The following is a 13,055-nucleotide window of genomic DNA, read 5'->3' on the forward strand; positions in this document are numbered from 1 at the left end:
TTCATATGAGAAGAGTACTTGGTGACTTGCCATCCTTGCTAAACATTCGACCAAATAGGGAATTGAGACTACTACCATGGTCTGGGATGAGAAAAGAGTTGTTTTCCGATTTGGAAGTATAGAAATAACTCATCTCGAAATAGGAGGCTTCGCCAAGTTGCCATGGGATAGTCCGGGATTGCTGGTACCAGAGAATCGCACTCCCCACGATTTTCTAAAAATGTTGGATTTTAAAAAGAATGATGAGCTACTCTACCTAAAGAAATCATACATCCCTTTTGAATTTATTTACGAGCATTATAGGAATAGCAAGTCGTAACGTCTTCACCATGATTAAATATCCATTACTTCATTGGGATGGGTGAACTGCCGGGTTTATGTGTTCGTCATCTGCTTCTTGGGGCTGTTGATATTTCCAGTGAAAGGGGGAAGGATTCATACTCGCTTAGGCATGGTCGCCAGGACCTTGATGGATGGCATCGAGGGATAAACTTATACCATCATCCATATGATCTTAGCTGAGATGTACCGTGCTCTAGATCGATGCAAGCAAGGATTTGGACATTTTGAGGGTTCTAATCTATTGCTACAAGTCTGGCTACTGGAACACTTTCAGAGAGGAGAATACCATCAAAAGCTTATGTGAAGGCCACTGAATGACTACATAGCCAACCATCACCCAAAGAAAATGACATTTATTCTAGACAGGTTTGCATAACCTGGAAATGTTGTAAGTTGGGTGCGTTTCTTCAGTAATCTGACAGACGAGCAGGTGTATTAGATGTTTGAATGGTTTCCTAGTAGTGAGTTCATTATCATGTCAAGGGGGAATACTCATTTGGTACTGATTGGGTTGCGAGGAATCTATCCTTACGCTCCTATAAGGGTAATGCGACAATTTGGGAGGAAACAAGCCATACCTCGGGTTTCCAACATAGTCTAGTACAAGGTAGATTTTAAAGGAGATACCATTCCATTTAAGTTTGAGGTGCAACACATGTGGAACCAAAAGATCATTGTGGAAGGAGAAATCATTTAGCCAGACAGGTATCACACCGGTCATATGTACTACTATCTATCATGGTTGGAAGATGACGTAGTGGGGGACGTCAAGCCAGGTGTCAATCTGAAGGACAAAATCATGGATGAAGTGGCTGCGGGACAGGTTAAGTATAAGAGGCTACGCAAAAGGGTGTTCGAGTCTGAAGCTAAACATCTGGAATAGCACAAAGTGAACATGAAGGCGATAAAGGAATGGAAGGAGATTGCCACTACGTCAACAGAAATATTGGAATACCTGGAACAATGAGTGACGGAGCTAGAAGGGAAGATGAGAAAAAGACTCTCGGATTGCCAAGGCATAGATAACGGTGAAGGAGGACATCTAGCAAAAGCTTACTTACTGTTGGATATGCTCGATCTGGGGAACTTGATTGATGGGGTCAACAGAGCCAAGCATGGAGAAGGTCCTTCAGTGACAAAGTAGACTAAGAGATGATGTTCTTTACCGCTTTCAAGCTTAGATTTAGATTTCGATATAATAAGGCTAAATGTCATTAGTAACTTTATTTTTATTGTCGAGTTAGTAAAAGTTTGATTTGATTCATTTTCGCGTTAATGAAATGAAGCAAATGTTGACATCAATTTTTTCCAAGTCTATGTGTCGCTTAGGCCTACCTCAGGCACAATGAGGTCCCCAAAATTAGGACATGAATTATTGCATGACTTTATGAAACATGTTTAAATACTGCAAATATTCTTTTATTTCATCTTACTAACTTGATTACCTTTTGCTTTTTATTTTCTTTTTGATTATTCCCATTCCCAAGGTTGGTTCGTGCATACTGGCATCATCAGCATACCACATTAGATCCACATGTCCTCCCCATCCTCCTCCACCTAGCAACCCAAAAGGCAAAGGCAAAAGAAAAGGGAAAATGGATGATTTAAGTGGTATCAGGAAATACAATGCTACTATGGCAGAAAACGCTGAAACTTCAGATGGTCGAAGTAATCTGGGACAGAATAAGTTGGTCTTATGTTTGGAGCAGAAAATCCTGGAACTACAGGGCGAGCTTGAGCAGGTCCAAAATTTGGCAAATCTCTCCCTTACTCTCAATATTCCAGACATCAACCAGCAAAACCCGAATACGCAGAACCAAACACCACCGCAAAACACACAAAACCAGAACCCACCATCAAATCCTCCCACACCACACCAGTATCCCGCATCTCCCCAGAACCTTAACCCGTAACCAGTACCAACCCCTCAACAATACCACCATTATCGAACTCAATACCCGCAAACCGCTACTTATCACACTCCCCAAAATGCACCACAACCTACTCTTGATCCCCAAAACTTGACCAACGACCACCCATATACCCAAGTCCCAGGAATCCATCAAAGCAATCTAATATATGTGGAAACCTTACCCCACACCTCGAAGCAAATCCTATACATACCCGAATTGAATGAGAAGGACCTGCTCATTAAAAACATGGCAGGGGAACTCAAGAAGCTCACTGGTAGAGTTCAGAGTGTCGAAGGTGGTAAAGGCGTTAAAGGTCTAAATTATGAGGACCTATGTATTCAGCCAGATGTGGAACTGTCGGAGGGTTACAAACCTCCCAAGTTTGAAATGTTTGATGGTACTGGTGATCTGAAGGTGCATTTAAGAACATATTGTGACAAGCTTATAGGTGTGGGCAAGAATGAACAACTTCGCATGAAACTATTCATGTGAAGCCTCACAGGAGACGCATTGTCTTGGTATATCAGTCAAAACCCAAAGAAGTGGGCTAGTTTGGTGAGTATGGCATCGGATTTCATGGATAGATTCAGGTTGAACACATAAAATGCACCAGACGTTTTCTACATTCAAAACCTCAAGAAGAAACTAACAGAAACTTTTCGTAAGTATGCTAATCGTTGGAGATCAGAGGCTGCAAAGGTAAGGCCAGCAATTGAAAAAGAACAAATGAACAATTTCTTTGTTAGAGCTCAAGATCTGCAGTATTACGAAAGGTTGATGGTCATTTAAAATCACAAGTTATCTGACATCATCAAGCTAGGAGAAAGAATAGAAGAAGGAATTAAGAATGGGATAACGACCAATTTCGAGGCACTGTAGGCCACGGATAAAGCTTTGCAATCAGGAGGCATTTCGAAGAAGAAATAAGCGGGTGCCGTGATGGTATCCCAGGGCCCTAAGTCTCCCCTCACATACCAAGCACCTCCACCCACATATCAACCCGTATCCCCAAGATACCAACACCTTGCTACCACCTACCATACCTATAATACTTAACCTACATATTACCACTCACCTCCACCCGCCTGCCAAAACTACCCGAAGCCACGTCCAAATTTTGACCGCAGACCTTCTAGACAATACACCCCAATTGTTGAACCCATAGACCAATTGTGTGAGAAAATGAATACTGATGGTTATGTTACTCTTATTCCTGCTGTTGCTGTGGAAAATCCCTCCCAATCCAACCCCAACAAAATATGTGCTTATCATTCAGGCATGAAGGGTCATACCATTGAGGAGTGTTGCACGTTGAAAGACAAGATCCAGACGTTAATCGACACTAAGGTCATACAGGGAAAGGAAGTTGCACTAAATGTTTGCAACAACCCTCTCTCGGATCACAGGGGTGGGGGAGTGAATGTGATAGAAAATAGTGAGGAATGGGATCAAGAAGGGTTTATTTGACTCATCCGAGAGGGATACGCTCCTAAAACATCTCCAGTCACCCTCACGCCAGTTGTGGTACAAACCCAGGCACCATTTGAAGTTGAGGTAGTTGTACCCTTCACTGTGATGGTAGCTCCCACACCATCTTACAAGTCTGATGCCATTCCATGGGATTATGTTGCGAAAACACGAAGAAAGGGAAAAGCAAAAATGGAGGAAATAGGTGTTGCGCAAGGTATGACTAGAACTGGCAGAGTTTATACACCTGAGAATCTGGGAGGAACAAGCAAGAAAGCTGCACCTAAGACGCCTGTTGTCGAGACTGGCACTGATGATCTTTGTAGGAAGATACAAGTAAAGGAGTACTCTATTGTTGACCACTTGAACAAAACTCTTGCTCAGATATCCATCTTATCACTGCTACAAAACTCAGTCGCGCACAAGAATGCTTTGATGAAGGTGTTAAGTGAAGCATATGTACCCACAGGCATCACCAGTGGAGAGATGGCTAATATGGTCAGGCAGGTATTGGAAAGCCACAAAATCACTTTCCATGAAGATGAATTACCACTAGAAGGACTGAGTCACAACAGGGCATTGCACATCACCATGCAATTTGAAGATAAGTTCATTGCCAAGGTCTCGATAGATGGATGTTCGAGTCTTAACATATGTCCATTGACCACTCTAAAGAGACTAGGTAAAGGCCTGCACGAGATACTAATGGGAAGCATGACTGTGAAGGCGTTCGATGGATCTCAGAGAGCCACCATTGGAGAAATCAACCTCACTCTACAGATGGGTCCGACTTGGTTTGATGTCAAGTTCCAAGTGCTAGATATATCTGCTACTTATAATCTATTGTTGGGATGACCATGGATACATGCCGCCAAGGCGGTGGCTTCAACTCTGCACCAGGTTGTGAAATTTGAGTGGAATCATCAGGAGGTGATCATCCATGGAGATGGAAGCAACCCCATATACACCAACCAGACTGTTCCGGTCATCGAACATAGAAGGACGCTGGGTGGAGAAACATACCATCACATTGAACGGGTTAACGCAATCGAAAAGTATCGATGGTGTAGCAACAAGATAGAAAGCATATTATTGTGGACGGGGTATGAACCAGGCAAGGGTCTCGGCAAAAAGCTTCAGAGGATCACCAAACCCGTACAACCACAGTACCATGGCATGCCTTTTGAATTCAGATATGAATACACATGGCAAGAATATTAGGATTGGTCACCACCATGGCGTACTCCTTATTATCCACTGGAACAAACCGTACCACCTCTGCACCAGACATTCCATCAGGCCGATATGATATGGGGATATGAGGAAGATGAGGTTTTGGCTGGCATAAGGAAGTCATTTCTAGATGAAGAAGACATTGACTGCAATGCAATTGTTGAGGGGGAGGAGGAGGAGGAAGACCTTACCATTCAAACCGTGGAAGAACGAGTTGTTCTCAAAAACTGAACTGTTGCACCATCCCAGGCCCGTCGAGTTCCTGGGTAGCCTCGCAAATTAGCATGAATTACTTTCAAATAGTTTTGAGCGTTTGAGACATTTTTTAATATTTTGTTTTGAAATAATTACTCGAGCCATCGAGTCGTACTTTTTGACATTTTTAAAATTTTTATTAATGCATTACTGCTTTTTATATTTATTATTATCTTTCTGCATTTCTTTTCAGCATAATTATTACATATCCTGATGAACCTACGGCTGTGACATGTAATGAGACAACGCGACATAAGGACAATGATTCAGAGGTTATGGAAGATGATATAATACCTGAGGAAATTATCAAAGAGGTATAGGATTTTGAAAACAAACCAAAAGTCTAATTTGGAGGAAATTGAGGCCGTTAACTTAGGGGATTCCGAAATGGTCAAGGAAACACGTATAAGCATTCATCTATCACCATCGGAAAAAGAAGAGTATATTATATTCCTAAAGGAGTATGAAGACATATTCGCATGGTCCTATGACAATATGACTGGTTTAAGCACATCCATAGTAGCTCACAAGCTACCCACCAATCCCATGTGTCCACCGGTGAAGCAGAAGCTCAGAAAGATCAAGACAGATATGAGTTTGAAGATAAAAAAGGAGGTCACCAAGAAAATCAAAGCCAAGGTTCTCCGAGTGGTCGAATACCCGACCTGGTTAGCCAACATCGTGCCAGTTTCGAAGAAAGATGGGAAAGTTAAAGTATGTGTCGATTACCAAGATTTGAACAGAGCAAGTCCTAAGGATGATTTCCCGCTGCCCAACATACACATACTAATTGACAACTGCGCCAAGCATGAACTCCAATCCTTTGTGGATTTCTTCGCAGGATACCATCAGATTTGGATGGATGAAGAGGACGGCGAAAAGACCGCCTTTATCACACCATGGGGAATATATTGTTACAAAATGATGTTGTTTGGTCTGAAGAATGATGGGGCCACCTATATGAGGGCCATGATGACTATTTTTCATGACATGATACACAAAGAAATAGAGGTGTACGTGGATGATGTTATCATCAAATCTAAAAGGAGTTCGGATCACATAGCAGACCTGAAGAAATTTTTCGATCGACTTCGAAAATATAATTGGAAGTTGAATCTTGCAAAATGTGCCTTCGGGGTCCCTGCTGGAAAGTTATTAGGTTTCATCGTCAGTCGTCGGGGTATTGAGTTAGACCCGTTAAAGATCAAAGCTAACCAAGACTTGCCGCCTCCAAAGAATAAGAAAGATGTGATGAGTTTTCTAGGGCGCCTCAATTATATCAGTCATTTTATAGTATAACCAACGGTGATATATGAGCCAATCTTCAGAATACTGAGGAAAGATGTTGCAACAAGCTGGACTGAAGAATGCCAGAAAACCTTCAACAAAACCAAGGAGTATTTATCCAAACCGCCCGTGCTAGTACCACCAGAATCAGGAAGACCTCTACTGCTTTATTTGTCCGTGTTAGATGGGGCTTTTGGTTGTGTTCTAGGAATACATGATGAAACCGGAAGGAAGGAGCAGGCGATATATTATCTGAGCAAGAAGTTCATGCCTTATGAGGCCTGGTACTCTTTGTTGGAATGCACATGTTGTGCTTTGACATGTATAGCTCAGAAGTTGAGACATTATTACTATGCGTACACTACATATCTCATATCAAGGATGGATCCGCTAAAATACATATTTCAGAAACCCATACCTACGGGTAAGTTAGCGAAGTGGAAAATATTACTAAGTGAGTTTGACATCGTCTATCTAACTCATAAAGAAGTCAAAGGGCAGGCATTGGCAGATCACTTTGCAGAAAATCCCAAAGATGGAGAATACGAACCATTGAAAACGTATATTCCGACAAGGAGGTATCATTTGTAGGAGAAGATATTACTGAGGCATACGACGGTTGGAGGATGTTCTTCGACGGAACAGAAACTTCAAAGGAGTATGTATCGGAGCTGTCTTAGTATCAGAAACGGTCAACACTATCTGGTATCCGCAAAATTCGGGTTTCCATGCATCAGCAATATGGCGGAATATGAGGCCTGCATCCTAGGACTCAGATTGGCTATTGACATGAACATTCAGGAGTTGCTGGTAATCGGAGATTCGAATCTTTTAGTGCACCAGGTTCTAGGGGAATGGGTTGCGAAGAACACTAAAATATAGCCATATTTGCACCGTGTATAAGAGATGATCAAGAGGTTCACAAAGATAGAGTTCAAACATGTTCCAAGTATTCAGAATGAGTTCGCAGATGCACTAGCTACTTTGTCTTCCATGATACAACAACCAGACAAGAATTTTATTGATCATATCCCAATAGGAATTCATAAGCATCCATCTTATTGTGCTCATGTTGAAGAAGAGATTGACGGAAATTCGTGGTTCCACGACATCAAGGAATACTTGGAAAAGGGAGAATATCCAGAAAGTGCTACCCATACTCAGAAGCGCACACTTCGAAGATTGGCCAACCATTTCTTTCAAAGTGGATGAATTCTGTAAAGAATGACTCCTGATTTGGGTTTGTTGCAATGCGTCGATGCCAAGGAAGCGTCTAGATTGCTCGAGGAAATACATGCCGGAACTTGCGGACCCCACTTGAATGGTTTCGTTCTGGCCAAGAAGATATTAAGAGCAGGGTATTTTTGGATGACTATGAAAACAGACTGCATCAAGTATGTTCAAAAGTGTACCACCCAACGAACTTAATGCAACAAGTTCGCCCTGGCCTTTCTCCGCTTGGGGGATGGATGTCATCGGACCAATCGAACCTGCTGCTTCAAATGGACATAGGTTTATTCTGATGGCCATAGACTACTTGACAAAATGGGATGAAGCCGCATCTTACAAAGCTGTAACTAAGAACGTTGTAGCAGATTTTGTTCGGGATTGCATCGTTTGTCGATTTGGGGTACTAGAGTCATCATTACTGACAATGCCGTCAATCTCAACAACAATTTGATGAAGCGTTGTATGAGACATTCAAGATCAAACATCGAAACTCTACAGCATACAGGCCACAAATGAACGGAGCCGTAGAAGCCGCCAACAAAAATATCAAGAAGATATTGAGGAAACGGTAGACAATTACAAATAATGGCACGACAAGCTACCATTTGCTTTACTCGGTTATCATTCCATAGCTCGTACATCAACTGGGGAAACTCCTTATGTTTATGGTATTGAAGTCGTTATTCCCGCCGAAGTGGAAATTCCTTCTTTAAGAATCATACAAGAAGCTGAGCTCAGCGGTGCAGAATGGGTACGAAGTCGGTATGAACAACAAGCTCTCATAGATGGGGAAAAAAATGAACGCGGTATGTCACGGTCAACTCTACCATAATAGAATGGCAAGAGCTTTCAACAAAAAAGTCAAGTCGAGGCAATTCACGTCGGGGCAGTTGGTACTAAAGCGAATCTTCCCACATCAGAATGAAGCAAAGGGGAAATTCTCACCCAACTGGCAGGGGCCCTTACATGGTTCATCGGGTATTGACAGGAGGAACACTTATACTTGCATAGATGGATGGAGAGATTTGGCCAAAACCTATCAATTCGGACGCAGTCAAGAGATACTATGTTTAACATTATGTTTGCACTTTCTATTTGATATAACTGAACTACGCTTGACGTGATTCTCGTTTAAGAGGAGATACGTAGGCAGCCTTGTGGGTTCGGTCACATCATAATAAAATCTTCATTTTTCCAATGGTCAGAAATTGGGGCAAGGTCTCGAGTTTGCCAGATCTCATTATGTTTGGAACCGACAAAGAATGTATTGGCAGAAGTATGCATTTAAACTGAGGCAGAATTTGGAGGAGGATCCTCAAAATTCTGAAGAAAGGAAGTAACGTCTCAAAATGTGCCACAGTCACCAGTTCATCAAAATCATTTGATATCGTACATTATCACATAAGTCAAACAACTACATTTTCGTAAATAATTTATCAAATGCATGGTTTTCAAAAATTTTATTTCTATAGCAGCCAGACGTTACCCGGGGTGATTCAAGCAAGGCCTCCAGACAAAAGCAAAGGCGAAGCAAGGAATCGAGAGCACGAACCAACATTTCCCCCACAAAACTCACAACTTTTCTTTGAAAGCAGGCACAATGAACATAACAGGAACGTCCGCAAATACATACATACAGCAAGATCATTATCTTCACATCGACAAAGGGCGCCAGATGCAAACACATCAAGCTAAGAAAGGCTTTATCCTCTCGCACTTAGTCATTTATTTTTTTCGCATAGAGCTAAGTGCTTCCCTCATAATTGCATAAGGCCAAGTGTTGCCTTTCCTTGCATGAGGCTAAGCATTGCCTCCATTATTACATAAGGCTAAGCACTGCATTTCTTTGCATGAGACTAAGCATTGTCTCCATATCTTGCATGAGGCTAAGCATCACCTCTACTACTGCATAAGGCTAAACACTGCCTTTCTTTGCATGAGACTAAGCATGGTCTCCATACCTTGCATGAGGCTAAGCATTGCCTTCATTACTGCATAAGGCTAAGCACTGCCTTTCTTTGCATGAGACTAAGAATTGTCTCCATACCTTGCATGAGGCTAAGCATTGCCTCCATTATTGTATGAGGCTAAGCATTGCCTCAATTATTGCATAAGGCTAAGCATTTCCTTTCCTTGCATGAGACTAAGCATTGTCTCCACTATTGCATAAGACTAAGCACTGCCTTTCTTTGCATGAGACTAAACGATGTCTCCACATTGCATAAGGCTAAGCACTGTATTTCTTTGCATGAGACTAAGCAATGTCTCCATTCATTGCATAAGGCTAAGCAATGTCTTCCTTTACATGAGACTAAACGTTGTCTCCACATTGCATAAGGCTAAGCACTGCCTTTCATTGCATAAGACTAAGCACTATCTCCATACCTTGCATGAGACTAAGCATTGTCTCCATTCTTTGCATGAGACTAAGCACTCCTCCACATTGCATAAGGCTAAGCACTATCTTTCTTTGCATGAGACTAAGAACTCTCTCTTTCTTCGCATAGGGCTAAGCACTATCCTCATCTCATACAGGACTAAGCCTTATCTTGTCTCATCCTCGCATATGACTAGGCATCACCTGTTTTCTCTATCAAACGACCAATATTGCCACATCTTTGAATTTCATGGGCTAAAACATCGCCACATTATCTGAAGGCATCATAGTCCGAAGGCACCATCCTCATAGCCTCAAGACACCATTCCATGGCCTGAGGATCTCTTGAAACTGCACATCAGCATTCAAAGGAGTCATAGTCCAGAGGCATCATCCTCATAGCCCGAGGACACCATTTCATGGCCTGTGAATCCCTTATCATACGCTTCATGGCCCGAGACGTCATGGTCTAAAGACATTATCCTCATCGTCCGAAGACAACCTTCATGGTCCGAACGGAATTTTCATCATGTTCAAATTCTCGCAATAACCTATATATATTCGCGCACATCGTGTTTTAAGTTTTGCAGGTAACTCGGGAGGTAACCGTTCTACAAACAGGAGCAATATTTTCTTCGATTTCCGTTCACAATGTTCACATCCCTCACTATCTCAAACGTAATCGAAGACCATTAACTGGTCGCCCTTTTGTCACATAACCTCTCAAATACTCACCTTATATATCCATAACGTCAAAATTGCACCCATAGCTCCACCTAAAATTATCTGTTACCTACAACACTACCTTCTTATAATAACTCCATCGGTTTCGTTCGCCGTTGGATCCAGAACTACACACGGCCTGATTCCCTTAGTACAAGGGATATGTAGGGAACTCAAGAACCAAGTTTCGACCCCCATTCTTTCAAAAATACATCATTCCTCACTCAATTCGAACAAAATCGGTTATCATTTTCTTTACCCCGCAACTCTTTCATCATTCTCAGGTAAAGAGGGGTAGTTGTTGATACCCCATTTTGCCCTCATATTTTTCAAATAAGTATATATACTTTCAAAATGTCATTTTGCATCATTACTTAATTAACAAGAGTTATACAAGTTTTTTCCTTTAATGTTTCATAATTTTTAGAGCTTTAAAATTGATTTCCTTGCATCTAAATTACTTGATTATTTATTAATTATCTCTTTAAATTATTTTACAATCATCCTAATTTATTATTTTAATCCACATATATGTTTCATAATATTTTACTTTAATTTATATAATTATATTTGTATTTTTAAAGCTATTTACATAATTTTGCAATAACATCCAATATTCTATACATAATTGTAATTATTATATTATTTATGCTAAAATAACACTTTTATATTTTTATAATATTAAGCTATTATTTTCAAGTATTTTACTGCAATAATAATAATTTTATTATTTATTAGTTATTTTTATAATTGATTTCTAATGAATTTCGTATATTTAATTTATAGCCCCAACATAGGGCTAATTTTGGACCAAATTTGGCCCAAATCATTAGCCCAACACCCCAGCCCAAACCAAACGACCCTCTAATTTAATCTGGTCGGTACCCATTTAAACGACCCGCCCCGTTCATCCTCAAATCCTGGTCGTTGATCTCTCAAGATCAACGGCCCTTGTTCACCCAAGTTTTTTTAATTAACAAAACCATAAAACCCTAACCCATTTCCCTATAGCAACCACCTCTATATGCTCTCAAACCCTCCCTCACTTCACAAACCCTAGCCGCCTCCCTAAAACTTCTCCAAATCCGATCAAATCGTGGATTCTTTCTGTGATTCTCTTACCTTTTACGCGTTACCTCATTTCTACTTACAAGATAATGGTGTTACTTAGTATTTGCCTCACTTTTGGCAAATACCAGTTTCCGAATCAAGGGAAATCGGCTTCACCTTTCGAAATTTGGACGATATGTCGTCTATATGCACCACGGCAAGGTCATATGGGTCAGATTCACAAAGATCCTCAATCAATTTTTTGATTCTGGTCAAATTAGGGTTTGCCTGATTCTTTTTCCTAATTTGTCTCTTAAACGATTCTGCATGCTCTCCCTTCCTTATTCATGTTTGATTTATTGAGTTTCCTTGTTTAGTTGCTTGATTTCGACTACTATATAAACCATTCCCCAATTTCCCCTTAAGAGGACCAGGGAATCACTAAAAAATTACTATTGTCTTTTTTATTCTCGCCTTACACTATTCTGAAACTTAAACTCTTGGTCGGCTAAAAGCCAAGACCACCGGAATTTGATTATTCGACCTTTCTCGGTGCGAGCACTACCCGGGGTTCATCCGAAACCCTTGTGAACTCTGACGCACTGATATTTTGGGGTTTTACTGTTCGTTTGCTACTGACGTTCGAGATATTGCTGAAATTATTCTTTGTTTATTCATTTGTCAATTAGTAACTGGTAAGTACCTATGACACTTGCAATTTCATTCTCTTTTCGTTTGAATTCCTGTTCTGCATTTCTATTTTTCTGAGATTGTTTATGAACTGACATACTATTATATGCTCTAAAGCTCTTCTTGAGGCTATATACCTTCTAGTAATCGAATTTGCCTATTTGACTTGCCCACGCTCAACAAACGGCCTTAATTTTGTTTTCTTAAGACTGTTTGCTCTATTGTATGTGTTGGAATGCTTATTATTGTTGCTTATGCTGAATATAACTTCTTGCCTTGTTCTCTACTCTTGTGAAGAGTCGAATCATGCCCAGAACCTATTCTAATTCTTGTTATACCATCCATGTGAAACTTAATACTCTTCTAGAGTTAACTCTTGATCATGTTATTAGCCCAAACGTGCTACTGGTAAACTGATGTGTGTTCCTCACCTTGTCATGTATCTCTGTGATAAATCAATGCCTGTGTTTCAGACCTTGTTGAGTTAT

General features: G+C 40.8%; 1 protein-coding gene across 1 annotated transcript; it reads left to right on the top strand.

The window, feature by feature from the left end:
- The first annotated feature begins 2,501 nt into the window (after positions 1–2,501).
- Positions 2,502–3,044, top strand: LOC138909194 (uncharacterized). Its single transcript, XM_070200381.1, has 2 exons — positions 2,502–2,703; positions 2,869–3,044. Exons 1-2 carry the CDS (start codon positions 2,502–2,504, stop codon positions 3,042–3,044), a joined length of 378 nt encoding a protein of 125 aa, XP_070056482.1.
- The last annotated feature ends 10,011 nt before the right edge of the window (positions 3,045–13,055 follow it).

The sequence above is a fragment of the Nicotiana tomentosiformis genome, chromosome 4, assembly GCF_000390325.3.
Source record: "Nicotiana tomentosiformis chromosome 4, ASM39032v3, whole genome shotgun sequence".
Classification (NCBI taxonomy): domain Eukaryota; kingdom Viridiplantae; phylum Streptophyta; class Magnoliopsida; order Solanales; family Solanaceae; genus Nicotiana; species Nicotiana tomentosiformis.